The 26,465-nt window shown below is 39.8% G+C and overlaps 3 protein-coding genes across 7 annotated transcripts; 1 reads left to right on the top strand and 2 right to left on the bottom strand.

The window, feature by feature from the left end:
- The first annotated feature begins 1,519 nt into the window (after positions 1-1,519).
- Positions 1,520-8,684, top strand: LOC131366864 (uncharacterized). 2 transcript variants are annotated; one of them, XM_058411815.1, is made up of 2 exons: positions 1,520-1,736; positions 2,917-8,684. In XM_058411815.1, the coding sequence occupies exon 2, from the start codon at positions 2,930-2,932 to the stop codon at positions 3,866-3,868; it is 939 nt and encodes a 312-aa protein (XP_058267798.1). In that variant the 5' UTR covers positions 1,520-1,736; positions 2,917-2,929; the 3' UTR covers positions 3,869-8,684. The 2 variants fall into 2 exon arrangements, with proteins under 2 accessions (XP_058267798.1, XP_058267797.1); XM_058411814.1 differs by having other exon boundaries at positions 2,759-8,684.
- Positions 4,887-7,894, bottom strand: LOC131366865 (zinc finger and SCAN domain-containing protein 32-like). 2 transcript variants are annotated; one of them, XM_058411816.1, is made up of 3 exons: positions 7,483-7,894; positions 7,232-7,381; positions 4,887-5,235 (listed from the first exon to the last, which is right to left on the bottom strand). In XM_058411816.1, the coding sequence occupies exons 1-3, from the start codon at positions 7,892-7,894 to the stop codon at positions 4,967-4,969; spliced, it is 831 nt and encodes a 276-aa protein (XP_058267799.1). In that variant the 3' UTR covers positions 4,887-4,966. The 2 variants fall into 2 exon arrangements, with proteins under 2 accessions (XP_058267799.1, XP_058267800.1); XM_058411817.1 differs by having other exon boundaries at positions 7,232-7,300.
- chd1 (chromodomain helicase DNA binding protein 1) lies at positions 8,216-25,511 on the bottom strand. 3 transcript variants are annotated; one of them, XM_058411810.1, is made up of 37 exons: positions 25,175-25,511; positions 23,649-23,788; positions 22,804-23,008; positions 22,309-22,422; positions 21,996-22,054; positions 21,746-21,901; positions 20,892-21,154; positions 20,481-20,706; positions 20,285-20,385; positions 20,000-20,178; positions 19,758-19,882; positions 19,264-19,480; positions 18,915-19,004; positions 18,549-18,739; positions 18,220-18,408; positions 17,883-18,045; positions 17,438-17,590; positions 17,264-17,335; positions 16,998-17,147; positions 16,636-16,784; positions 16,336-16,435; positions 16,140-16,235; positions 15,853-16,029; positions 15,177-15,337; positions 15,005-15,046; positions 14,788-14,921; positions 14,546-14,684; positions 14,261-14,411; positions 14,041-14,163; positions 12,330-12,470; positions 11,582-11,884; positions 11,325-11,456; positions 10,857-11,035; positions 10,672-10,771; positions 10,479-10,530; positions 10,136-10,358; positions 8,216-9,892 (listed from the first exon to the last, which is right to left on the bottom strand). In XM_058411810.1, exons 2-37 carry the CDS (start codon positions 23,699-23,701, stop codon positions 9,535-9,537), a joined length of 5,466 nt encoding a protein of 1,821 aa, XP_058267793.1. In that variant the 5' UTR covers positions 23,702-23,788; positions 25,175-25,511; the 3' UTR covers positions 8,216-9,534. The 3 variants fall into 3 exon arrangements, with proteins under 3 accessions (XP_058267793.1, XP_058267794.1, XP_058267795.1); XM_058411811.1 differs by having other exon boundaries at positions 16,336-16,432; XM_058411812.1 differs by lacking the exon at positions 21,746-21,901.
- Between the last annotated feature and the right edge of the window lie 954 nt (positions 25,512-26,465).

The following is a 26,465-nucleotide window of genomic DNA, read 5'->3' as shown; positions in this document are numbered from 1 at the left end:
ATTCAGTGTTGGTATGTTGAATTGAGGGCATTTATTTTTATTCACTAGGTCATCTCAGAGCATCACACACCAAACATGCAACGCTCTGCACAAGACCAAGTAGCTGTGAATCCCTAGAAGCACCAACATGCAGCCCTGAAAGTCGTCATTAATATAAAATAAATAAATTAATTCCTTTTCTATTGTTTGACCATTACATTATATAAAGAATGTGTAAAACAGAAGATATTGATATATATAACTTTTTGTCTATAAGTATCCACATTTGCCTATTAAAATATTTGATAGACATTTTAATAGTAATAATGATGATGATGATAATAATAATAATAATAATAATAAATCTTTCCTGTGAAGCATTTCCTACCAAGACATTTTGTTGGTATTATGCTTTATTGCTACCGAAGTCCCATCTGCATCAGGTTTTACATTCTGATTCATAAGATTACTTTCTTGACCTGATGTAGTAGATGTAAATCTGATCAAACACTCAAACTCAAGGGTTTTTTTTGGCAGGAATTCACATGGTCATATTCTTGCCATTTTTGTGCAATATATACATAATCAGTTCAACCGTGCCAGAGTTCAAACTTACTTGCAGACTAAGATGCAGATGTTCTCAGTCAGAGCCTCACTCATTCATCTTCAGTGGGCATTTTTACATTTACATTTCTGGCATTTGGCAGATGCTCTTATCCAGAGCGACATACATAAGTGCTTTGAATACCTTAACACTGGTTCAGAAGGTCACAGATTTAGGATGCCACCAGCTTAATAATAATAACTTTCATTATGCTCTGGAGTTATCTCTAGGAGTCTATCATGGAAACACAGGGTGTTTTATGGGACAGCAGTCTATTGCAGGGCCACACACACACACACACACACAATCCCATCCAGGGTCAGCCGAGCAGTAACTCTACCTACTAGCATGGTTTTTGGGAGGAAGGTGGAACCTTTGAGGTTACTGTGTAAAACACCACGGTGTGAACTGAAATCTGAGTTGGTCCTTTTGGCATAATTTCTTCTCAGAATGTGAAGCTAGTAATATGCAAAGATTTTATAGTAACAAGCACTGAATGAAACATATACAGTATGGATATATTAGTCATCATGGGGAACTGCTTTCTGTCCTAAATGGTTGCAGTTCCCATGTTGCGCCTCTAGATGGCACTCATTCACTATTATTATTAAAATACTAAACCTAAACGTGTAATATGTAAAACACTGAATTAGCCACTTGTACCATTTGCAAAAATAAACTTTAACCTGCTTTCTATTTTTGCTGAAAGCACAAATGGGAAAAATCTTATTTCCTGTTCAATCTTTTTTCACCCGTAAAAAATTATATTATTTCATATACACTGTACAATGAAACGTTTTCCTATATGAGCCAATATTCAGCCGACTGTTGTGTTTAAAACATTCACTAAAATCTCACAAGGTTTCTGAAAAGTTTTTTGGCTCGAGTGCTGACAACGTGCTACTGAACGACTGTATAAAGACCGCCCATAATGTCGTCATCACCGTGCGCCATGTGTTTACATTTTACACACACACACACGAACATGGAAAATATATTTGGATTAACTTTGCTCTTCTGTCTAATCGGTCGTTTGGTTAATCAGCTTATATCGACCGAGATCAGACTCATCAGAAAAAGGAGATTAAGGATTAGAGATTTAATTTTGAACACACATAACAGGATACGGCGCCAGAGACGAAGACAAAGACAGGTGAGTCTCTTATGCGCCTGTTCGTGTTAAACTCTCGAGGTGCAGCTTTAGTTTTAATTAAGCTGTAATTAAGCTGTAATTAAGCCGCGTGCGCTTGCACATGTACACGTGACGTGTTTACGGCGAACAGCCTGTCACGTGAAACAGCACGAGCTGAGACGAAGAAGAAATCTTACTGCATTAAAGTAAAACTCCACCACAAAACACATCAAACCTGTTCTTATGGACATATTTATGATGTGCTTAGAGATTTTGGTGTAATTTGTTGGATGGTGCAGTACGGTTGTGTAAGGTTAACAGTTATCTTAATACTGATTACTGAATATTGAATACTGATTACCGAGTACTCATTTACTAAAAAGTGTACAGAGGAGGTGAGAAATCTGGATAGATTAAAGGATTAAAGTGCTGCTGCATGGCTGTCTTTGGGTAAGGGGTGTCCCATCTTATCTGGAAGGTGGGTGCAGGTTTTCATTCCAATCCTGATGTCACTGACTTAATCAGGTAATCTTAGCTATGCATTAGACTCGGGTGTAGCTTCTGCTTGGTTATAATGAAAACCTGCACCCACTTTCCAGATAAGATGGGATTCACCTTACACCAGCCCTTTGTACAGAAGACTGGATGCCTCTGCTTTAGGCAGAGATGCCCACTGGCACTAATAACAGTAAATAAACCAATGTCAACAAAAGAATTTTAAACAAATAACTCAGGGTTAAATAAAATGATTAATATACAAGGATTCAGGGTCAGTTTTTTCATTTAGGGTGACTTTCAGTGTTGTATGTATTAGTGAATAAAACAGGGATGTCCAGTCTTATCCACAAAGGGCCACTGTGGTGCAGGTTTTCATTCCAATTGAGAAGGAGTCACACCTGATTCCACCTGTTTAATCAACTAATAGACTCAGGTGTTGCTTCCGCACGGTTGAAATGAAAACCTGCACCTACACTGGCCCTCTGTGGATAAGACTGGACACCCTGGAATAAGACAATTTTGATTTGATTTGTTTGATTTGTCAGATCCAGCTGTATCACCAGTTACGTCGCAGACCACCTTCAGTTTGGGTCCATCAGAGAGCAAATGACTGGTGGACTGTTGTGGTTCCTAACTTTACAGATGACCAGTGGAGCCAAAATTTCAGAATGTCTGAAGACACATTCCTGTACCTCTGCCACAGGTTACGAACAGCAATGGAGAAGCGGGACACCAACTTTCGTCTGTGTGTACCCATAAAAAAACGGGTAGCCATAGCACTATGGAAGCTGACCACCAACAGTGAGTTAAGACTTGTTTCCCATTTGTTTGGCGTTGGCGTTACTACGGTGTGGCGATGCGTTCGGGAATTCTGCACAGCAGTTAATGAAGTACTGCTGCCAGAACTGATACCATTCCCAAATGATGATAAGCTAATGGAAATGGCCATGAACTTTGAGCAGAGATATGGACTTCCACAGTGTGTTGGGGTTATCGCTGGATCACATATCCCAAACGTTCCCACGGAGTACCACGCTGAGTATTTTAACCACATGGGCTGGCATTCTATCATACTACAAGGGGTTGTAGATGGAAACGGACTCTTCTGGCACGTATTTGCAGGAAGTCCTGGCAGTATGCATGAAGCTACAGTTCTGCATGTGTCAGGATTGTGGGATCTCATAGGACAAGGACTATTTCCAAACCATACCAAAAAAATTTCTAGTCATGATGTTGGCTACTACCTCCTTGGTAATGCCGCATTTCCGTTGCACAGCTGGCTGATGAAACCATTCTTCGACACGGGGCAGCTGACGGCCGAACAGAGGACCTACAACCAGAAAATCTACCGAGCAATTAGTGTGGCTGAAAAGGCTTTCGGTCGGCTGAAGGGACGATGGAGATGCCTTCTGAAACGCAACGACAGCCACATAGACCTTGTAAAAACAATGGTGCTTACCTGTTGTGTTCTTCACAACTTGTGTGAAACACAAGGTGAGCATTACAGTGAGGAATGGGACCCTCCTGCTGCAGGAGACCAGATCTTACTGGCATTGCCACCAGAGGGAGATGGCGAAGGTGTAGCCGTGGGTGTGCGCGATGCCCTGGTGCATTATCTAAACACAGACAATTGTGTGTCTCTGTTGTCTGAGTAAAGCTTATAAACACAGCAGTCTCTGGCTTTCTAATTTACACAGACAAATATCTGAATTACAAAGAAGTAAAGAGGTGTAATGATCCTGTGTTCACAATTTGATTCTCAGTAAATTTAGAAAGAAGAAAAATTCTAACTGAAAAGACGTTTTATTTCTGTATAATAAACAATACAAAACAATTTCCATATGAAAATAAATAAATGTAAAAAATGCTAGATGTTTAACACTGTAAACAGAACATACTACAGATTCACTTTATCTCTTCTAAAAATAAATATATTTACAAATTCCTCCAAAATTCTTAAACACAAAGTATCTGACCGGAAGACTTTGAAGATACGCATAATGAGCTCTGCTAAAATGCCCGATTTCCACCAGCCTCTTTCTCAGGCACTGCATTTCACAGAGGTGTGGGGATGGTGTTCCAAAGCTATTGAAGAGCTCCATTTAACAGATGACCATATAAACATATAACGCCTGTTGGTCACTGCACTCAAGAGCCATCAGGCTGTTGTTGACTTCATAAGTGCCAATGAACCTCACAGGGTCACCACATGAAGAATATGATCACATGACCAACGTTCTCAGGACATATTTGAACTCTTTGGGATGTACAGATAAGGACCTCTGGTGTTCAAACAGGGCATGTGGTTCTGTGTGTAAGTAGCAGATTGCTGATATTGCATGATGCACATGGTATCATTACACCCCTTGAAATTCAGTTCCAGGTTGTCACAGGTTCTCAGCCCTGGACTTGAAGTACCCCCTCATTGCACACTGGGGCATTTAATCTAACGTGTGTGTGTGGTGTTGGAGTGTGTGAGTGGTTTACACTGTTTATGGGTGTTGGATAATGTCAGCTGTAGTCTGATTGCACACCATCACGCCTCGTGACATCACTCATGGACTGAGAACGATCCATCGCCTACATCGTGTCTGATCAGTGAGTAGTCCTGCATCTACAAAGCAAGACACAAACACTTACAAGTACAACAAATAAAACACACTGGAACGTGTGTACTGAAAAGAGCTTATTATTATTTTAATTATAAACAAGTAACTGGATTCAATAATTGTCCTATATAACAATCAAAAGATTTAAGGTGGCGGTTGAGGGCTGTGGTTACTGGCCATGACGGATACTAGCTGCCCCATAACGCTGAGCAGTCCTTGGTTAAACTGTGCCAATGTGTTGATCAACTCTGCCTCGCGAAGCCCAGCTGAATGTTCCAGCTCCTGCAGGACTTGAAGTCGTCTTTCTTCAAATTCCTGTTGAACCCGTTGCCGTCTGTCTTCGCGATCCTCAGCCATGAGGAAGATCTCCCTCATAGTGTCGATGTGGTTCGAGTGTCCTCGTCTCCTTTTTCCTGGTGAAATACACGGTACAGTATAAATAAATCCGTGCAAATCATCACAACGGCGTATTTACACAGCGCTGCAGCTACACAACCAGGTAAGTCAAAACCTTAAAGTCACCTGGAGCATCTGAACGCTGACCACTGGACACAATCCACAGAAATCAAAAACCATGCTCTGAGTATTACACAAAGTGTGGGTGAAGTCTTTTGATAATGATTGGTTGACTGACTGTTGCAGCTTTTCAGAATAAAACCACATGAAAATGAAGAACCTACGAGTGATGTGGTTATGTGGTGAACATCACCAAAATCCACGAGCGCAGGAAACGCCTCTAACTGACATCTCATCAACACGCTCTGAAACTAGGAGTTTAAATGCAGTCTAAAAAAACAGGACTCTCCTTTGAAAATACAAATAATAATAATATTAAAGAAGAGGAGGAGAAGCAGGACAGTGAGGTGTGGAAGAGTGAGTGAAAAATAATTATAAAAAAGAAACATGAAGTAACGTGCTAGAGTGATCTTTTAGGCAAGCAGAAATTCAGACTGGAGCATAACTTGTGTAACGTTTCTGTGGGTAATTTGTCAAGTGAGCTGCTATGTAATCTAGGTTTAAAAAAAAGTAAGAAAATTTGGGTTCATGTGGACGTTTTGGTCCTCAATGGCTTTGAAAGGTTTTTTTTTTTTGCATAAAAGTAAAAAAAAAAAAAATCACACAAACTGTGTACCTGGCAACCATGATAAGGACACCAGAATGTCAAGAACATTTCAATTTACATCACTTACTTTTAATGTTTTATTTAAATAACATTTTCTTCAATCTATGATTAGTTAGCAGGGTTGTTTTAATGAACTGTCAGTATCACAGTACTGAAAATAACAAAAAATGTAAAAGCAACATAATTTTTATTCATTCCATGATTTTCCTGAAATGAGAGCTGATGGAATGTGTTATTTTTCCTACTCTGTAAAGGATAACCCTATATGGGTGTTTTAATCACATCTTAACATATTGACATATTAATGCTAGAATAATAAAGTTATGGGACTGATATGATTTTACACTCACCATCCACTTTATTAGGAACACCTGTACTACTGCACAATCACGCCATTATGTAATCAATGCAAAAAATAAATAAATAAATAAAAAATCATGCAGATTCAGGTCAAGAGCTTCAGACAATGTTCACATCAAACATCAGAATGAAGAAAATGTCTGATCTGTGTCACTTTAACTCTGACATGGATGATGAGATCAGATGGGCTGGTTTGTGTATTTTTTAAACCGCTGATCTGGGATTTTCACACTAAACAGTCTGTAGAGTTCAGTCAGGTGTACAGGCGTTCCTAATAAAGGTGATGCTTATTTTAAAATGTATGTGAAGGTTGGAAATGAAAAAGAAAAAAAAAAAAACTGTTTAAGAGTTTTAATATATTTGTATAGATTTTAAGTCATTGTGTCTTCACATACATATTTGTGGAAGTACCCATATAGCCAATTAGATTAACAGGTGTTTTGAAAACTAAAATAATTTCTAGGTGACTCCAGAGTCTCGCGACAGGTAAGTCTTCACAGCACTCTCATGGCTGTCTGTGGCCACGAGACAAAGGAAGCAAATGTGTCTTGTCTTGGTGGGAGAGATAATATAACTCAACCCTGTCCATCACGGTGACTCCAGCGAGATCATGGGCGTGAAATAATTGTGAAATGTATCTTTAAAACGTTCATCTTTCCAGTTTTCCTCAGAAAGTACACCTTTTAAAAGCAACACTACAGTTCTGCTAACTTTTGATGGCGAACCTAAACGATGTGAGTACTTAGAAACAAGTAATGAGCTGATATTTTGGTCTCATCACTCAGCCTTTTGTTATACAGATTTCTGTATAGGTTTTATTTATTTATTTTAAAAAGAAAAGGACAAATGAATTCAGGCATTTTGTGTTTTGTTCTGTAAACCTCTTTTATATGTTCTGAAAATTGTTAAAACAAGAGTTCTCTCACCTCTGACTCGGGGCAGGTTAGCTCGGGGCTCCTCGGCTGTGATGTTACTGGACGCCAGAGAGGACAGTCCTGGAGACAGGGGTAACGTTACTGGAAGTCCAGGAGAACTGATCCTGGTTCTACTCCTGACATCTGCATTATCAATACAGACTGGAGAATAAACACACAGGATCAGTTACAGCTGAGAGCTTAAAGTTAGGTGAACGACACACAAACATTACCAAAGACATTTTGTTTTGTTGGTTCTTTACCTGACAAGACATCCTCGTCACTGTCTCCTCTGTCCTCCACGCTGTTACAGCTGATGACAGACTCCAGCAGAGAGGTGGTGGAAGACTCCGCGGTCACGGTCCTGCCTCCATTATCCGCCCTGCGTCCCAGAACAGCATCCAGCGCCTCGTACCACTGGTTTGTTTTGGGGTTCATCCCATTCCTTTTATTGTACTCTTTCAGTCTTCTGTAGTCCTGCTTCAGCTTTTTGATTTTGACTCGACATCGATCCGGGCTGCGGCTGTAACCCAGTTCCCACATGCGCTGGGAGATTTTCTGAAACACTTTTTGATTTCTTACAGTACCTTCCAGCTCCCGCTGCACCTCATCCTCTGACCAGATGCCTATGAGTGTCTTGGTCTCTTTGTTGTGCCACGGCTCCGTTTTCTCCATTTTCACGAAACATCTACTCTGAAATGTTTTCCCCAAAAATGGCGTCTGTTTTTGTGTTTATGGTGTCGCGCTTTATATGACGCCGTGTGTCCAGCCAGTGAGGAACGGACGGTGCTGCTAGCCCCGCCCCCGAGTTCTGGAGCGTTACTCCTTCTGTTACTTCTAGTACCTCATGCAGTGGAAAAACATTAAAGCTCACACTCACACACACACACACACACACACACACACACTCTCACACTTATTCATCCTGAGGAACGTGTTATTTAACACTGATTATGCAGTTTCCAGGCCTTTCAAAACGGATGCCAACAACCATGGTACAGGTGAAAACAGTGATTCGAGTTTAATGACTTTATAAACAATTATATAAAACAATTATTCTTTAAAAAAATCCATGCATTTTCAGTGTAAATTTGATTTGAAATATAGAGCAGATCTATATACAGTGTGTACTGTAACAGCATTATGACTTGATTGGGCCGTTCACCAGAAATACACCTGGGCTGCATAGAAGATTTTACATTATTGCCTACATTTATGCAAGTTAAAAAAAAAAAAAAAAAAAAAAAAGAGAGAGAAAGATGGAATTTCATTGAAAAACAACTATTTCAAGTTCACATAAGTGCCTCTAACTATAATCTCACCCCTCACAGCTTTTCCTGACATTGGTGTTCGCCTTTTCAGCGAGGCCATGTGTGTTTATTTTTTTTGCTAAACAACTTGTAGACAAGCATGTGAATTTGAAAAAGAAAAACAAACCGGGATTGAAGGAAGTTTTTTTTTTTTTCACAGGAATACACAAATAGATTAGTTACTCCTTTCCCCAAATTACACTGTAAATAACATCATTTACATCGTTTGTCCTAAGGACATAAACGTTAAATCAATACAACTGACAAAAAAAGCCTGAGTTGGTGGGGAAAGGGAACGACTAGTTTAAAGAAAAAAGCCTGAGAAGAAAAAGCCCATTCAATTTACTTTTATACAATAATTTACAGTAGTACAATTTTACGAAAAGGACATTTTCAGACGCTTGCAAAACAGAATCCAGATTATGTTACAGCTGAGAATTAAATAATTCAAGCATGATGCAAAGATAAACAAAAAGACGGCATGGTGGTCACATGAGGAAAAAAAAAAAAAAAAAAAAAAATTGTAAACGAGGTACTTTGGAAGGTGAACCCCAGTCCTTCAGGCTGCTCAGAAGAGAGACCCTTTTAGTTTCAGCCCAGCATCAAGACAGGACATCATGCTAGTTTCCTCAGTTCAAACACTTCTGTTTTAAGTCAAGAGCTGCATTACAAACGTGGTTAAGTCAATGCTAGGATCCACTGTCGCAGGCGGCGGTGGAACACGAGCGTTTAGGATTCTTTTATAACCAAAAAAAAAAAAAAAAAAGTAGTCACTTTATAAAAATAATTAAAAATGAAACCTCACACTACTGCACCTAGGAAATGGTGCAGCAGGACTATTAAATACAAAAATATGTAATTTGTTTTCACTCTCCAGTTATTCAAACTTAGCCTGGAGAAGAGAGGAGTGCACCAAGCCTCAAAGAGAAGCTCAGGTGCGCAGTACAGCGGCCAAAAGTCCCATAAGGCATTTCCTGCATTTGTGTATCTATGGCTGATTGAGCGCTATGTCCTACGACTGCTCCAGACCTGCTCGGGCGTGCTCTTGTGCTCAGAAGAGTACTCAAAGGGCGACCGGTGGCCCATGGGCGATCGAGAGTCATAGGGTGATCTCTGGTCTCGAGGAGAACGCGGCCCGCTACCCGATGCACGCTGCTCCATTTGCCATTCTGAGTGATAGCGGTAGTCACGAGAGGTCTTGTGGTGGCTGTAGTCCGAGCTGGACCGGTGCTCCGAGCTGGACCGGTGCTCCGAGCTGGACCGGTGCTCCGAGTGTACACGCTCCTTACTGTTGCTGTCTGACCAGTTGTCTCGACTAGAACGGTGATCGTCTAGCTTCCTATGCTTGCTGTCGCTGTAGTATCTGCAGGAAGATAAAAGAACGAGAAAATAACTGAAATGAAAGATTTCACGAACGAATGAATAATAAAAATGGATTTATATGTAACTGATATGCATTGAGACTAAGGGCTATCAGATGCAAGTTTTCTGTTCAAATCATCATAATATGAAATGGGAAAGCTTTAATTATATACATCAAATCTACAAGTACATTTAAACTACACCACTGTAAGACTGGGTGTGTGTGTGTGTGTGTGTGACTGACCTGCTGTCCTGGCGCTCTCTGTAGTGGTCTCGCTCTCGGTGGTCTTTGCCATTGCTGAAGGAGGAGTATGGTCTCTTCCTGGAGTCTGAGCTTTTTCTGTACAAATCGCCAGAGTGGCGTTCTTTGCTCTGGTCATGGCTACGTGAGGTCGAGTGGTGTCGGTCTGAACTGTAGCTGTCTCTACTGCTCTCATCCTGCTGAGAGTCCTTTAACCTCTCAATGTCTGAGAACACAGGAACGAAAAAGAAAATGTGACGGCTCTCAACACTAATTTTTGTTAAAAATTTGTTAAAAAACTTAAATATTTGTTAAAATAATTATGCTGACACAATAAGAGACATACCTGTGTGTCTGACGGCTTGTGTATTTACAGTGCTAGTGTTTTGGTCCGCCATCTGAAATTAATACAAACCATAAATATTGTTAAAATACATGTGTTAAAATACATTCACTGCTCTTTAACGCATGCACAGAGAGGACGCTGTATTATATTAAACTTATTAGTTAATAAAATGCTGTTGAAAACAAAAACAGACCTGAGCGTTTTCTTGTCTTTTCTTGATTGCATGCTTATACAGTTTATGCAGTTTTCTTGCATCAAACTCCGTGAATTTGGAAACAAATATCCAAAGATTTCTGTAATGAGGAGACAAAGGATTATAAACTTGCTATAATTAAAATCTTCAGGCTAAAATATAGAATCAAAGCAAACGACACACACCTTCTCCACTGCTTGATGTGTTCAAGGTTGGTGTACTCTTTTAGACAGTCTGTGATGTGGTCACCAATTTTGATCAGGCACTGCCGAGTATGCTCGAGCTGCTCACGTTCAGAAAGACCTTTCTCAGGACGATCCAGCTGTTTCAAGGCTGCCTTTACCGGCCGCATTCGCTCCTTGCACTGATAAACAAAAGGTTCAACATTTTACTGGTGTGAATTTAGTGGCAAGGAAAGAAATGTCTGGTTACTAAACCATGTGTGAGCAAAGCAAGCACCGTTAGGTTAAAATATCAAACACAGAGAAAAATCTTATATGAGAATAAGCATTTGATTATACTGCGGTGTGGGTAATAAATACATCTCCAATTCAGAGCAGCCCATTAAATCAGTATCGCATTCTGATTTTATACACGTCTATGAACCAAATGATGCAGCTCACAACACTAAACTGCAGTTAGCTGCGACTCACCACGCTGAAGGTCTTCTGGTCAAGCTCCTCAGATTCCTCAGAGACCGGAACATTCTCTCCTCCAGCAGTTATATGGATGGGCGTGTCTGCCTTTTTGCTCTTGTCCCGAGCTTCAGCTTTTATCTCTGGAGTCTGGTAAGTAAAATAAATAAATAAATAAATAAATAAATAAATAAAGATGTATACGATCCAGGGTACATTACGTTATACAGGCTTATCCTTTTTTACAGAATTAAATAGAGGTTTTTTTTAATTACCTTCTCTGTAAAGGATTCCTCTGTTTTGTACTCCACAGGCTTGCTCTCCTTTTTCTCTTTGGGTTCCTTTTTCTCTTTGCTGTCCCGACCATCCTCTTTCTTCTCTTTTTTAATGTCTTTTTTATTCTCTCTCTCTTTTATCTCCTTCTCCTCCGGCTCTTTGATACGCGGTTCTGGCTCTGGTTCCTCCTCTTCCTCCTCCTCCTCCTCTTCGTCTTCTTCTTCATCATCATCTTCTTCCTTTACCGCACGATCGGAAGCTCGCCCCCTTCTGTTGGGTGGTGGCTTGGTGGGTGGGGAATCCTTTTAAGGGAGAATAAAAATATGACATAGCATCAGTGCTTTTAATCTTCTAACCTGAAGCAATGTTCACATCTTACAATTATCATCATCATCAACATTAATCTTTACAAATAAACAAGGTTTTGTGTTCCTCTTGTTTAATTAGAAACTCTTCCTCAAATGAAGCAAAAAAGATTAGACTTAAGACTTAATCACTGGTAAAATAAAGTAAACTACAAACTGAATGTTTGTAATATAACTTCCCTTAACTAACCAACTAACTAGCCAAATAAAGATGTGATAGGACAGAAATGGGCAGGATCTGGGGTGGACAAATTGTTGGTCACTTGAATGGCTATAACAAAATAGCAGGCAAAAAAAAAACAAACACTTACGTACATCCAAAAAAAATATCAACTGCAAAAAAGACAAAACAGCCAGCAATGTACCCATCAGCAATACAGACCTTTTCATCTTCCTTGTCATCCTCATCTTCTGAGCTCTTCTCTGACGGAGGCGCAGAAGACAGACTGTTGACAACTTCATCCACTTTCGGTTTCACAGTTTTGTTCTTCTTTCCTCGTGGCTTCCTCTTTCGGGAATTAGCCTGTAGCACAAAAAAGTTCCAATGGCAAATCTACTAATGTGAATTAACCATTAAAATGGCAGATTGTGGGTAAATGCTAATGATGATAGGGTACATGATGGAAACAGGACAGAATATTGGCTGCACAATTTCTCAAAGCATAATTATATACACACAGATTAACATCTCGTCACTACATACATTGTAAAGCTGCTCACACTCATGCACCTCTATATACTCAACAGCAATATAGAACGTGCAGCTGCCATTTTATAAAACCGAGTGTATTATTGGATTAATAAAAGAAATCTTCGCCATTTCAGAACAAGTCTACTATTATTATTACATATTGATGTAACAGGTAATATTGAAGCAAAGAGGTTAGTGGAAAACATTTAAGACTCTGGTAAAATAGCATCAATTCCCAACACAATATATAATATGCAGTGCTTTGAGCAATGAACATAAAAATTATGCAATCATCCTATAATTTTTAAACTATATTTAAATATTTTGTTGTAAATTCTAAAAATGTAAAATCTGAGTTTTGATAAACATGGCCTGGTATCCCGTTTGACAGAATGCACAAATAGTTGACTTGTTCTTAAAAATATGGGCTGCTATTCTAACACTTATCATGGAGCACATACACTTCAATGCTTTAGCCATATGGCTAATTTAGTTCAGTAATTAAAATTTAGACCTTGTTGGTCAGCAATTCTGGTGACCTGCAGCTTAAAACTAATGTTATATTTTTTAGAAATCAGTCTGCTCTTCAACTCTGTGTAGCCTGAAAGCAGGCACCAAGACATGTCTCTTTGATATTGAAGTCAACTGACTTACCGAGATGCTAAAATTTTCTGACAATCTAAGTAAAATTCCAAAATAAGTTGTCCGTCACATATACATTACTGCACAGTGAAATTCTTTCTTCATCCCTGGAGGTTGGGGTCAGACAGGGTCAGCCATGATGCAGTGCCCCTGGACCAGGGTGGGTTGGGGGCCTTGCTCAAGGGCCTAATGGTGGCAGCTTGGTGGTGCTGGGGCTTGAACCCCGATCTTCGGGTGGACAACCCAGATCCATTAACCACTTGAGCTGCCACCACCCCTACTCTGCCTTATATTCTACTTCAAGTATGTTAGCTACTTCACAAGGGCAATGCTATGATATTTCCACCTATGTTAGCTATGTTGTTTTCAGTGGCAAATTCAAGGGTTAAAGAAGAAAGTTCCCCACAGGCTGGATTACTGGTACAGCTCGACTAGGCATTCTGTTCATGTAACTGAAGCTGAAAGAGACTAAAGGACTGCTGCCACCTGCGACAATAATTAAATCTCCAGATGCAATTTCAATACAAGAACACACTTTGATCCAATGTTTGCAATGTTATAGCATAACGTATGTATTTTAAAAAAGAGCATATTCAAAAATGATTTTTGTATGTACAAGTACATCTATCTGTGGCTTAAAAACTAAACACAGCATTAGTCACAAATGGGGAAAATGGCAGGTTAAAAGCACAGCCAAACAAAAAAGAGTCATAACCATACTCACTGTTAACAGTTATTCAGAACAAAATAGAGTTCTCACCGTGCCCATTTGCCTCTGGGCCTCCTTTTTGGCGAGGTCCTTGATGAGTAATTTGATGAGGTAGTCGGCTCGTGTCTGCAGCTGTTTGGCCTGTGGTTTCTTATCAGGGTCGTCTGGTAAAAGCTGTTTGTACCAGTGACAATTTAACAAATTGAAAACAAAGAAATCAAATCAATGTTCCTAAATTAACAAGTTAAAAACCAAAAGTTCATTTTTGTACCTTGTGGGTGAGGTTGAGGTCTGGGTCCATCTTAATCATTTCCCAGCTCCCATAGCCATACTCATAAATCCCAATAAGAAGGCTGGAGTCATCTTCTTTGCCCCACTCAACATCAAAATGAGCTGCCTTTGCATGGCAAGGAAGCATATATCTGTGCAAATGGAGCTCAGTTTAAGCACATAGCATATAAAAAAAAATAATGATTTAAGAGTTGCAATTATGAACCGGAATCAAATCTTTTAAAATGCTATATGTATAATATTTATAAAGATAACAGTAAGATACCTCTTCCTCTCCTCTGGGTCAGCAGGAATGGCTTTGTGCAAAGGGGCCAATTCCTCCTCATGTGAGATAACTAGCTTAGCATTGACTTGAACACCTGATATCCTAAAGGTAGGTCCCTTCACCTTCCCACGCCTGCCTCCTAAAAACACAAAAGTTGATAAAGGTTATGATGAGCAAGTTCTCAGAAATACACTGCTTACTGACAAGTCACTAAATCAAAACTGCACATAATCCATATATACCTGAGGTTTTTTCTGGTCCACATGGATTTTCCCTCAGGGTTTTTATACAGCCATTGTGTACAGTCTCTGCTAACCGCCTCAGGTCATGCTCCGATTTATCCACCAGCTCAGCATCCCGGGCAATAGCGTCCAGCCTGTTACATAAAGTCAGTGAGGACAAGGGAAAATGTGTGGTAGAAACTGTACTAGAAATGATTTATTTTATAATTGAAAATACCTTTCCAAAGGACCGCCAAATTTCTTGTAGCTCTTGATAAATCTATGCAGGAAAAAAGCAAGATAGTGACTAAAACTTTTGGAGACAGTTAAAATACTAATTTCAAGAAGGGAGTTTCATGTTTAAGTGGTTGAGGTTTGGGGCTTAACAGCATCAAGGAACTGATGTTTACCTTCGTATTTCAGCATCAGTGAAGCCCTTGATGTTCTCTCGAGGAATAGTTCGTGGTCTGCCTCGCTTCTTGGGTCTCTTTCGGTCTGATGCAGAGTCACTGTCGGAGCCAGAATATCTTCTATTTCGACTCCGCCTGCCCTCATTACCGTTAAAGCTTATCTAAAAACCAGTGAATCATTATAACATGTCAGCATTGCTACAAAGATTCAGTGTTACATACATCCACACAATGACCTTTTGTAATTCAAATTGTCTAAAGATGACCAAGGACATTTAGCATGAAATAATTGGACCTAATTTCCTCTATGTTCTTTTTTGTTTCTTTTTCCGGATGCCTTCAGCCGAACAGAACAAGCCAGACAAAAAAGTGACTGGCTAAGTGCAACACATGTTTATTTTCTAAGAGATTAAATGAAACCAGTCACATTCAGTTTCCCTTTTTCTACCAATTAATCTGTCTACATAATGTAATAACACCAAGCAAGACAGATTTGTGAATGAATTTTGATTTCAGAAAAGACCTTAGAGCCAATCTGATTTAGACATAACAAATCTCCAGCATTTCTAAGATCTATATAAGACTGAACTAAAAAAAACAAACAAAAAAAACAAAACATAAAACAATGTTATAAACCACATTCTCTGAGGCAAAGTTACTGTGATTTTCCTCTAACCTGTTTGGCACAGTTCCTCATGCGGGGCAACATGTAGATCTCTGCTAGCTCCTTCTGCCTCTCCTCTTCCTCTAGTCTCCTTCGCTGCTCTTCTGGAATAATTGCATCCCAGTTCTTCTGGTTGCCATTTCCATCCATATCTATATCTTCCTCCTCCATCATGGAGAAATTTGCCACCTGGAGGATGGAAGAAGAATTGATTAACTCAAAGTGGTGATAGCGCCTCTAGATTCAGACCGTTTTGCAGACAGGAGAGAGCCCTGACAAATCAGAATAAATTTACAGACCTTGAACTGTGAAAGTAGCTCTTCTCCCACAGTAGATGGACCAGGATCATTTTCCCTGGTCTCTGCTCTCTTCAGAATCTCATCAATATCCATCTCCTACAGAATTTTTTTTTAAATATACATCACTCTGATTTCTGTTTAGACTAAACAGAGTCACCGTATTTTATGGATTATATCTGACTGTAAATCAACATACCTGTGGCTCTTGTTCTTCTCCCTCTGGCTCCTTAAAAAGTTCTTCAGCACCAAACTTTAAAATAGCAGACAGCTCCTCTTTATTGAAAGGGGTGGAACTGCTTTTGAAATCAAAGGATAAAAGACAAACAATAAAACCACTGTGGCACTTTGGTTGTGAACCCATGTTGATATACAGAGTCAGGGGTTTTAAACATTATAGTGATGACTCCATAACCCCTAGAATAGTAGGCCTTGAGGTTCCATTAAATCAGAAATAAGTGATTTATAACAAACCAATAACGCTGAGCTGTAAAGTTACCTGGAAGGAGCAGCACCAGTATGAAGGACTGTTTTCCCTGTAGTGTCCATCCTCTGAATAACAAGGTGGTCCAGCACCATCTTCTTCTTAGCTCGCTCAATGATGTCTTCTTCCACAGACCCCTTAGTCACCAAACGATAAATATTAACCTGGAAAAAAAAAATATATATATTTAGATTAAGTTTTAAAAACATTGCATAACATAACAGCTGGTAAATCTTTCAATAAAAGCTTAATAAATTAAAAGTGTAATGATGAGCAATGATGACCTTATTTACAAGAACAGAACTTGTATCACAGATCATCTGCTGTGAGCAGAGTAATAATGAAAAAGGAGTATAAAAAAGCACTATGTGGTTTACCTGTCTCTTCTGCCCAATCCTGTGAGCTCTTGCCTGAGCCTGCAGGTCATTTTGGGGGTTCCAGTCCGAGTCAAAGATGACCACAGTATCTGCAGAAGCCAAGTTAATGCCCAGGCCACCTGCTCGCGTGGACAAGAGGAAACAGAAATCCTGGAGAAAGGTGGAGAGGGAAAAAAAAAAAAAAACCCCAACAGATGTTCATGTCCAGTTTGATAACACAACACTTACTCATACCATACAAAAGAGTACAGAATTTCTGTAAATACCTCAGATCCTTCTGCATTGAAATGATCCAGTGCCTGCTTCCTCATCTCACCTTTGATGGAACCATCCAACCTCTGCAAGACAGCACAATTATCAGCTGATTGTAGATAGTATTTTTCAAGAACTGTGAATTCCACTGGTTAAACACAAACTCAGGCAAGTGCACAAATGTTCACCTGGAATAAGAACTGGCGGCTCTTCAGGTACTCTGCAAGGATGTCCAGCATCCGAACCATCTGGGAGAAGATGAGCACACGGTGGCCACGCTCCTTCAGCCGCACCAGAAGCTTGTCTAAAAGTACCAGCTTCCCGCTACTGCGGATCAGGTGCTGCAGAAAACATGAAATTTCAGGGTTTTATTCATTTTTACTGCCCCCCTCCACTTTCTTGACAAATATCTCATAAAATCATTGACCAAAACAATGAAGTGAGATTCATTACACAACTTATGTAATAATTACACATTACCAATACTATAATTTAGTATATAATATAATTATAAATAATTACCAAAATCATTATACGTTATACAGAATTACAGTAGGCCATAGCTCCTAAATATCAGGTGCATAATTATCAGATAGTATTGCTCTAACAGTTGTCAACAGACAGGTGACATACCTGCAAGGCCTCTGTTTTGTTGTGGAAATCATTGTCCTCTGGCGGTTTGATGAGGTAGCAGTGGTTACAGCACTTCTTCAGCTCCATCATGATGTTGAGGAAACCAGACGTGCTTCCTTTCGTGCCTTTGCTGAGTGCCTTGTAGTTTCTTGTCAAGATCCACCTATGAAAAATATGTATTTTATCATCTACTAATCAGTGACTACTCAGTTTCACTGAGCAGAAGAAAGTGCAGAACTTGCCAAAAGCAATTGGAATGTCTATAAATGTTTAATTGCTTTACTGAATAGACGAGCAAGAATGTGAGCAGTCAAAAGTCCATTTGAAGCTGTCATACTTGTAGTATTGTTTCTGGATGGCACTCATCTCCACCCTGAGTATCTGTTCCACCTTGGCAGGTAGGGACTTCTCCACATCCTTTTTGACCCTGCGTAGCAGGAAAGGCTCCAGCTCCTTGTGCAAGCTAGTGTAGCCCGAGTCTCTGCCTTTACCATGCTCTTCTTCAAACCTCTCCCATGAGTGAAACCTGAAAGCCAAATCACCTAATTAAATCTTAGTGAAACTATAAATCCAAATAAAGCTCAAAAGCAAAAAAAATAACCGCAAATAATAATAATAACTTTGCAAATAAAAGGCAAATGCCAATGTTGTATAGGCAGTTCATACTTCTCAGGCATGATGAAGTGAAGGAGTGACCATAGCTCTTTGAGGGAATTCTGCAGAGGTGTTCCTGTGATTAGGAGCCGATGGTTGGATTTAAACTCAATCATGGTCTTATACAAAAGGGAATCATCATTTTTCAGCCGGTGGGCCTCGTCCACACCGATGAACGCCCAATTCACGTTCCCCAGAAATGACTAAAGAAAGACACATGAGCCATTTAAAACAACATATCTACTACACCGCTGTATGAGTATTGAAACCAAAGGAAATGAAACTGAAATTCATAATTGAAAGTAAACAAGCGACAGAGAAAAGAAACCTAATAGGAATATGAGAGAAACCATTTTTTTAATCATTTTAATGTCATACCTTATCTTTCAGAAGGATTTCATATGTAGTGAGAAGAATGTTTAACTTTAGCCGCTTGTTCTGGGTATGCATCCACTCATGTGTTCTGATCTAAAGAAGTTCAATAAATTATTAATAAATTAAACATAATGTATTAAACCCTTAAAACTTGATATTTCCAAGCAACAAAAACAATCAGAGAAAGGAATGCATGTTAGCTGAAAATGTCAAATGTAAATCTGCGTTGTAATATTTTAATAATAATGTGGGCAGTTATTTAATTTCACAGCGAATAGAATTATGACACAATTACTAAATAACAAATAATATCACAGTGTGTAAAGCTTGCCTTTAGTGTGCTCTATCTTACCATGTTCCTACTGCTGATGTCACCCAGGTAGACAACCACATTCATCTGTGGGGCCCAGAGATGGATTTCCCTCTGCCAGGAGGTGAGTGTAGACAAGGGTACCACCAGTAGAAACGGTCCATAGAGCTGGTGCTCATGGAACAGATAGTTCAGAAAGGAGATGGTCTGAATGGTCTTTCCAAGTCCCATCTCATCTGCTAGAATACAACTGTTCCCTCTGACAGAAGAGCAAAATAATTAACGTGACTCAAACACTACAAACAAAGCCTGACTTATATACAATTTTGATATTCATTTACATTTGCAAAGCAGTCTGTAACTCTTTAAACAAGTCTATTACTCTGGAGAACTGAAAACATGGTTTGAATTGAAGTCTTTCTCCTCAAGCAAACCATTTAACCATGTAACAGCGCTATTTACCAAGCAGTGCTATTTCTGTGCTATTTACCAAATCTTCGTAGAAAACAGAACAAATGATGTACAGCTGAACATACTTGCACCACGAATGTGCCATCCAGTTTAAGCCGTCCAGCTGGTAGTCTCGAAGCTCAAGTCCTTCCCCGCCGATATAATGAGGTTGTTTCTTCATAGGCACAAACCGCGGCCTCAGCTTTAAAGCCTGAACAAGAGCGCACATTCCTTCACTGCATGGAGCCATTAAATAAGACTGCAGAGCACAGATTTATTAAATTTTCATTAGGCCTTTAAGAGTACTCCAGTCATTTTAATCGGTTACCTTGCAGTCCCTGTAGGGGATTGTTTTGGACTGGTTCCGGCTCATGTAGGCATCTATGCACTTCTGAAACTTTCTAGCAATAAGTGCCCCATCTTCCCAGCTGCACTCTGAATATGGAAGCCCTTGCCATTTGCATAAGTAGTCTGGGTAGCCTGCTGCTGACTTCTGATTTGAATGGCCTTGCAAAAGTAATGGAAATGCATGTATTAATATGTAGTTGATGCAAGAACCATACAGTATGCAAATTCTTAAATAAACAAAATGAATGGTCATGTATCTCCTTACCAATAATTCTCTCCACAAGCTGATACTGTGAATGCAGGTCATCCATGAGCTCCTGCTGGCAGTTAAAGTATTCCACATCCTCAGGTGAAGCTGCTTTAAGCCTGCATTGATTGGGAAAATGTAACCAATCTTTCTGGTTTCACCATTACAAGCAAAGAGCTCTGAAATGTTAACACACCACAGACAAAAACCTTACCACTTCTTCTTTTCCTGCTCCTTCTTTTTGAAATTGTCCAGTTTCTTCATGCCCTTCACGTTCTGCTGCTTCAAAGTTTCCTCTGTCTCCCAGGTGTTGTGAATGTGTGACCAGCCTTTCCATTTGATTAGGTACTGCACATCTCCTGGCTGCTTGTTCGGGTTGAAGTTGGCATTAGGGTCACCATCAGCCTCAACCGCATAGACTGTGGTGGTAGCCCCAGTGGCTGTAAGCAGCAAACAGGAAGTAATGTACAGTTTGTATTTGTGTGCACATCTGCAATCAACAAACTTCACAGACCAAAATGAGAAAAATTTTGAAACAGAATGACTGTATAATGGCATGAAGCTAGATTTCAAATGACAAGCAATCTGTAAACAAAAAATGGACAAACTTCAGCAAAATATTTACCTCCTTTTCGTCCTATTCTCATGCCCATCACCCTTTCCAGAGTCTCAAACTCATCCTCCTCAGGTGGTGGGACATCCTCACCACACACCTCCACCAGGTCATCAGAGTCTGTTTTCAGTTCTTCATCCTCTTTATAGCTGACATTCACTGTAGCCTGCCTCCGAGGACCAGCCAGAGCCTTTTTATAGTCGTCCTCCTCATCTGACGAAGAGGCAGAGGGCTTCTTTTTTGAAACCTTCTTTTTTCCATTTCTGGCATTGGTCCTGAGGGATCAGAAATACGATAAGTGAAATAAATAAATAACTAAATCAAACAGCATTTTTCTCACATGAGCATAAACATTCTGGGCTCCTATTCTGTTTTAGAATGATTTCAAAGCTATGCTATTATGTACTTCTTTATTTTCAGCCTGTTGTTCTAGTTGGCTAGTGGCTCTTAAAAGCAATGAATTAGTATACAAAAGCTGATTATCTGAGCAAAGAATAATTTGGGTCATCCTATCCTCTTCATGATCATGTGGACATGGCAGACCTAATGGCTGCAAACACACTAGATCAAAATAAAGCTCACTATATTTTCAGTCCAGTGTGTAAAACTGAGCAAAGATGCTGTTGGGGCTTAGCTTTGAATATTATACAAGAGAGAAACTATTTGAGCTCAATGCTTTTTAGACATTCTATGAATACCTATGCCATTATTTAAACAACAGGTGCGTTAATGCGCATTCCAGAGGATGAAGCACCAATGACATAAGACTTATAGCGTATTCAGAAATAACAGAAGCTATTCTGTGCAAAGATCAACTTGAAATCTCAAAGTATGCTGACTTTACAAGAAATTACATATTGCCATACTTGTTAGGTGGCTTCCTGCTTTTAACTTTGTGGCTAGGCTCATAGTCTGAAACAGACTCTTCACTGTTCTCTGCCTCTTCCTCAGCTGAAGAATTGGACGAGTCACTCCCTGAACCAGATTCTGAGCCAGACCCAGAATCGGAGTCAGAACCAGTCCTGTCACCCAGAAAATCATTTAAAAGTTCATGAATGACTGAGAAGTATCCTAATAGAAAGAATCTTTGATTCGATGCTTAATGACTAGACTCACCCTTTACTCTTTCGCTTCCTTGAAGAGTCATCATCTGAGTCATCACTACTAGAGGATTCCTTAACAATAAACACACACACAAATTACATACATTCAGGCTTTTGCAAGGTCATTATTATGCCAATCCTATGGTACACATTTTGAAGTCTATAATATGTATTCATGCAGATGCAATCACAATAATCAGCATCAGCCCAGCAAAAACCAAATACACGATTAAAAAAGTGAATAAACAAAATGATCCAAGAATGTGAAGATAACAGCAAAAGTAAATCAAAACAGCAGCCGGAAATGCTGTCCTGCAAGGTCCTACCTCATCTGAGTCACTGTTTGAGGAGCTCTGTTGCTGTTGTTGCTGCTGCTGCTGTTGCTTCCTGAGCATAGCTGACCTCTGCACTGCCAGGATACTGGGATTAGACTTCCAAAACTTCAACAAGGGGGAAGAAAGTAGAAATATTTTATTTCATGTTACTGTACATTACCAAGGACTGGTTTAGGGTGGATTATACCTTAAAGCTGGCTTTAGTTTAGCACCAGGTTTAAAGGAATAGTCTGACTGTAAATGTCCAGAGTGGTTAACAATAAATGGAAGCCAGCACCTACATGAGCATGTTGTAAATTTACATCAGGTGGATAGGTAGATATTCACCTTAACTAATCCGATAATCTGGTAGGTTGTACGTTCTCACTAACAATTAACAATGACCTTCATTTTCACATGTGCTGTGAACTCAATATTTTAGCACCAACCTCTGACCACAAAATGAGATATGTGATTAAACTGTCAAAATAAATCATAAAGCCTCACTTCTGATGAATCAATCTTGGCCGAGTTGTTCTGACCATTCTTCCCTTTGGACTTTTCAGAGTCAGAATCAGACTGGCTGCCTGAGTCTGAGCCACTTCCTGAGTCGCTGCTCCCTGACTGGCTGCTACTGGAGCTGCTGCTACTGGAGCTGGAACCAGAGCCGGAACCAGATCCAGACCCAGACCCAGACTCATCGTCCGAGTTACTGAAACACAAACAATTTTTATGTTAAGACGCAACAGAGCCACTTTAATTTGAACACAAAAGAAAACAGCACAGCATGTTCTCTGACATCTCTATCATCAATCCAAATGACAGGGAAAAAAATACAGATCTGCAAAGATGACATTGTAAAATCCTCTACCATACTGTTAACCTGATTAACAAAACATGTTCAATATTTACTCATAAACCACACTGCAGGCTTTAGAAAGGGAAAAACACACACACACTGAACAGAGAAAACAATTTAGATATATGGCTGAATAATTTTCCTTCAATCACACCTACATGGATATGGCACAACTTGAATCTATAAACAAACACGCAAACCTACCAAATTCCAAGAGGAATATATATTTAAGATTGTTTTTTAGGAAACTTTGTTTAAAAAAGTGAAATCAGAAGAGGGGTTCAATTGGTCGCCTGTTAATGTTGGAACATCAAATCACCTCTGCAGTGGTCATTTTAGAGCCATACTTCAACTGTTTTATTGGGGGTGATTGTTGGGAGGTGCTCAAGAAACTGACTGAACCAAAATACAGTGATTAAAGTCTTACTACATGCACAGTTACAGAAATGCTCTGCCAACGTTAACTTCTACTAAGAATATTAGTTTTCTTTACCTGGAATCTCCACTGCTGTTGCTCACACTTTCATCTTCACTGCGGCCGTCCATGGCTGTGGTTTAAATATGTAGGTCTCCAAAACTACCTATCTTTGCTATTTGGCCTGACCAGGTCCACCTTTGTACAGAGGTGCTCACCTGTAGAAATAAAACATGATGGTTACTTTATTTAATAGAGAAAAAGACAAATGTCAGTTTAGCACTATAGTGAGATTTTTAACTGAACTAAAGTATATTTTCATTAAAAAAAAAAAAAAAAACCCTAAGAGTTTTGCGTATAAGGGAAATTACAACAGAGTATGAAGCAAAAGGGTACAGATATAGTCACACTTCCAGATCACTGTGAACATACTTCTTATTTAAAAACCAAAAAAAAAGCTTTTCAATGATAAAAGTCAAACTGAAACGTCTAGGAACTAAAAGAAAAAGAATAACTTCACTTTCCATTGTATACTATTATAAAAATGGACAAATGATTGCGGTCAACATTAGAGAAAAGTCTCCTGTGTGGAAGCGCTCAGGCCTGTTCGTTAGGCCTAAGCAGGGGGACTCCCGTGGACAATAAAGCCCAGCAGAGCGCTGTAACCGGCGGACAAAGTAACAACACCCATCCTGGGGATGTCCATGCCGAGGAATGCCGACAAAAGAGATTATGCAAGCTCTAATATAGCGCCTCAAGGTTTAAAACAAACAAAAAGAATCAACCCGTTGTAGTTTTCTGTCTTTGGAGTAAAGTTAATATACTTTCACCAAAGCTAGCTTTACAATTCGCGGTACATTTTAAATCCAGCCTATCAACCGCTGCCTAGCCGACTGAGCTAACAAGCTAACGCATAAAATCGTGTTTTCTTGACGAAAAGTTGCGTTAGCACATTAGCTAAACACAGCACAGCTAGCTACACTCTACCAGTGAGTGCGGCGTGTTAGCTATTTTGCTAACACAATGTTGTGCTGAATATCACAAAAAAACAGTAAACTCCTGAGTGAATATCAATATATACGCCTCTTTTAGTTTTTTGCTCATTTACTCGGCGCAGAAAACAGGCGCTTAGCGTTATATTTCAATTTAACTAGCCACCGAGCAAGTCTGCTAAGCTAAAAGCTAACGGCTAACTAAAACCGACAGAGTTTGGCTCGGAGAAGTAACTTAGCTGACTTTTTTGACTCAGAGTCGTATTATATACTACAGACTTACATCTCTATACAGAAAGGTCCGAGGAAAGGCTCTGAATTTCCCTGATGTTTTTATAAAACACTGTTTAAGTTTGATGGCCGCTCGTGTATGCAGGCTAACGCTAATTCCCGCACTGCATCTTCAGCCTTCGCTCAGTGTCCTTAACCGCTACCAGTGCTCAGTAACGAGGGTGAAGAAAGCAACTTCCCAAAATACGCACCGCGACTCCACTTCATTACTGCATAATTCCACACATCTGAAATATTAGCCCAGTGCTCATGAATGAATAGCTACAGATCTTAAAGTAAAATGAATGCAGAGTTGAGCCTCATTTCGCTTTGTGTCGTTACCTGGCTCCGGCGGGCGCCAGTCGGCTCCGTAGCCGAAACTCGGCTGTCCTTTTTTCTTGTTTTCCTCACCCAGTTAGCGTTAGCAGCTAACCGCGGCTAGGCTAGCTCCCTGTGTGAGTGAGAGAGAAAGCAGCCCAAAACACTCCAACTTTTTCTACGGAGTCGATCTTATTTAGGTCCCCGTTTCCCGACTTCCAAAAAATGTCTGCGTTTGAAATTTCTTTGTAATCCGCAAGAAGAAGACCCAGGACAAGCTAGAAGGCATTTCAGCCGTGAGTGCTACAACAGCCGGCCTCCGCCATGACGCCGTCGCGAGCTCACACACTCAAACCGGAGCCAGTGGAGATGGAAACCCCGGGCAGTGACGTCACCGCCACCATGCTGTGGGCACCGGGGCCAGAATAGGTGCTTCGGTAGAAATGACAAAACAAATAATTTGCACTCACTTTTAGAAATAATAATAAACTAGACACGTGTACATCGTCACAACAGCGTGGTTAGTTTCCTGTAAAATGAAGAACTCGAGCATGACCACTTTATTTGCATAAGTCCAGGAGTAAGAAACCCCAGGTCCCTAAGGGCCCCTGCCCTACAGAGGTCTGTGTTTCCCATTTGAACACTTCACATTAGGTTCCTTAAAGCTGCTCGTGGTTCTTTTTGTATTTCAATGTGATGGAATGCTGAATTTTGGAGTACTTTGTCTTCTTTTTGGACAAAATATATAAACTTTAATAACTGCACATTCTCACAACCAAAGACAGTGCTGGCCTGAGTTGGTTTTGTTAAAAATAAAAAACAAAAAAAGTAAAACAGTTCAGTGTGTAATTTTGTCCAGCAGTTGTGGTGGTAGTGTTTCCATCTGGTGGTAAGTCCTGATAAATTATTATTATTATTATTATTATTATTATTATTATTATTATTATTATTATTATTATTATTATTATCAGGTCAGGGTAGCAGCCAAGCATGAAGCGGGAACACATTCTGTATGGGATAACCACATTCACACAACTAATGCATCATTTGAGAGGTCAGAGGAACCAGGAGAACCTGGAGAAAAACCCAGCCAGATAAATAGAAAACATGCATTGCCTTATATTTTGTGTGGTTTTTTTGTGATTTTGCTTACAGTGATGCAGTAGACTCCAACACTCCTGGTGTTACTTCTGCCCAGGGGTACCCCCTGATGAAGAGCACATGTAATGTTATAACATTCTGGATAATATTTCCTGATCTTTCTTCTTGAACATTTGCTCATGGGACAGCTTGCACAGGTGTGGACACTGACTAT

The sequence above is a fragment of the Hemibagrus wyckioides genome, linkage group LG16 (genome assembly GCF_019097595.1).
Source record: "Hemibagrus wyckioides isolate EC202008001 linkage group LG16, SWU_Hwy_1.0, whole genome shotgun sequence".
Lineage (NCBI taxonomy): Eukaryota > Metazoa > Chordata > Actinopteri > Siluriformes > Bagridae > Hemibagrus > Hemibagrus wyckioides.
Note: the sequence above shows the minus strand (reverse complement) of the source record. Positions and strands in the feature narration are given on the sequence as shown.

Bases quoted from the DNA above. Each gene is read 5' to 3' on its own strand.
- LOC131366865 (XM_058411816.1), bottom strand. From the start codon at position 7,894: ATGGAGAAAACGGAGCCGTGGCACAACAAAGAGACCAAGACACTCATA. The intron at 7,382-7,482 runs GTAAAGAACCAA...TTTATTCTCCAG, and splicing joins TGACGAGGATGTCTTGTCAG to TCTGTATTGATAATGCAGAT. The intron at 5,236-7,231 runs GTGAGAGAACTC...GTATTTCACCAG, and splicing joins TAACCTGCCCCGAGTCAGAG to GAAAAAGGAGACGAGGACAC.
- LOC131366864 (XM_058411814.1), top strand. From the start codon at position 1,536: ATGTGTTTACATTTTACACACACACACACGAACATGGAAAATATATTT. The intron at 1,737-2,758 runs GTGAGTCTCTTA...TTGATTTGTCAG, and splicing joins AGAGACGAAGACAAAGACAG to ATCCAGCTGTATCACCAGTT.
- chd1 (XM_058411810.1), bottom strand. From the start codon at position 23,701: ATGGACGGCCGCAGTGAAGATGAAAGTGTGAGCAACAGCAGTGGAGAT. The intron at 17,336-17,437 runs GTGAACATTTGT...GCTGTCTTGCAG, and splicing joins GCCGCCAGTTCTTATTCCAG to AGGTTGGATGGTTCCATCAA. The intron at 10,359-10,478 runs GTATGTCTCTTA...CTGTGTTCTCAG, and splicing joins ACAAGCCGTCAGACACACAG to ACATTGAGAGGTTAAAGGAC.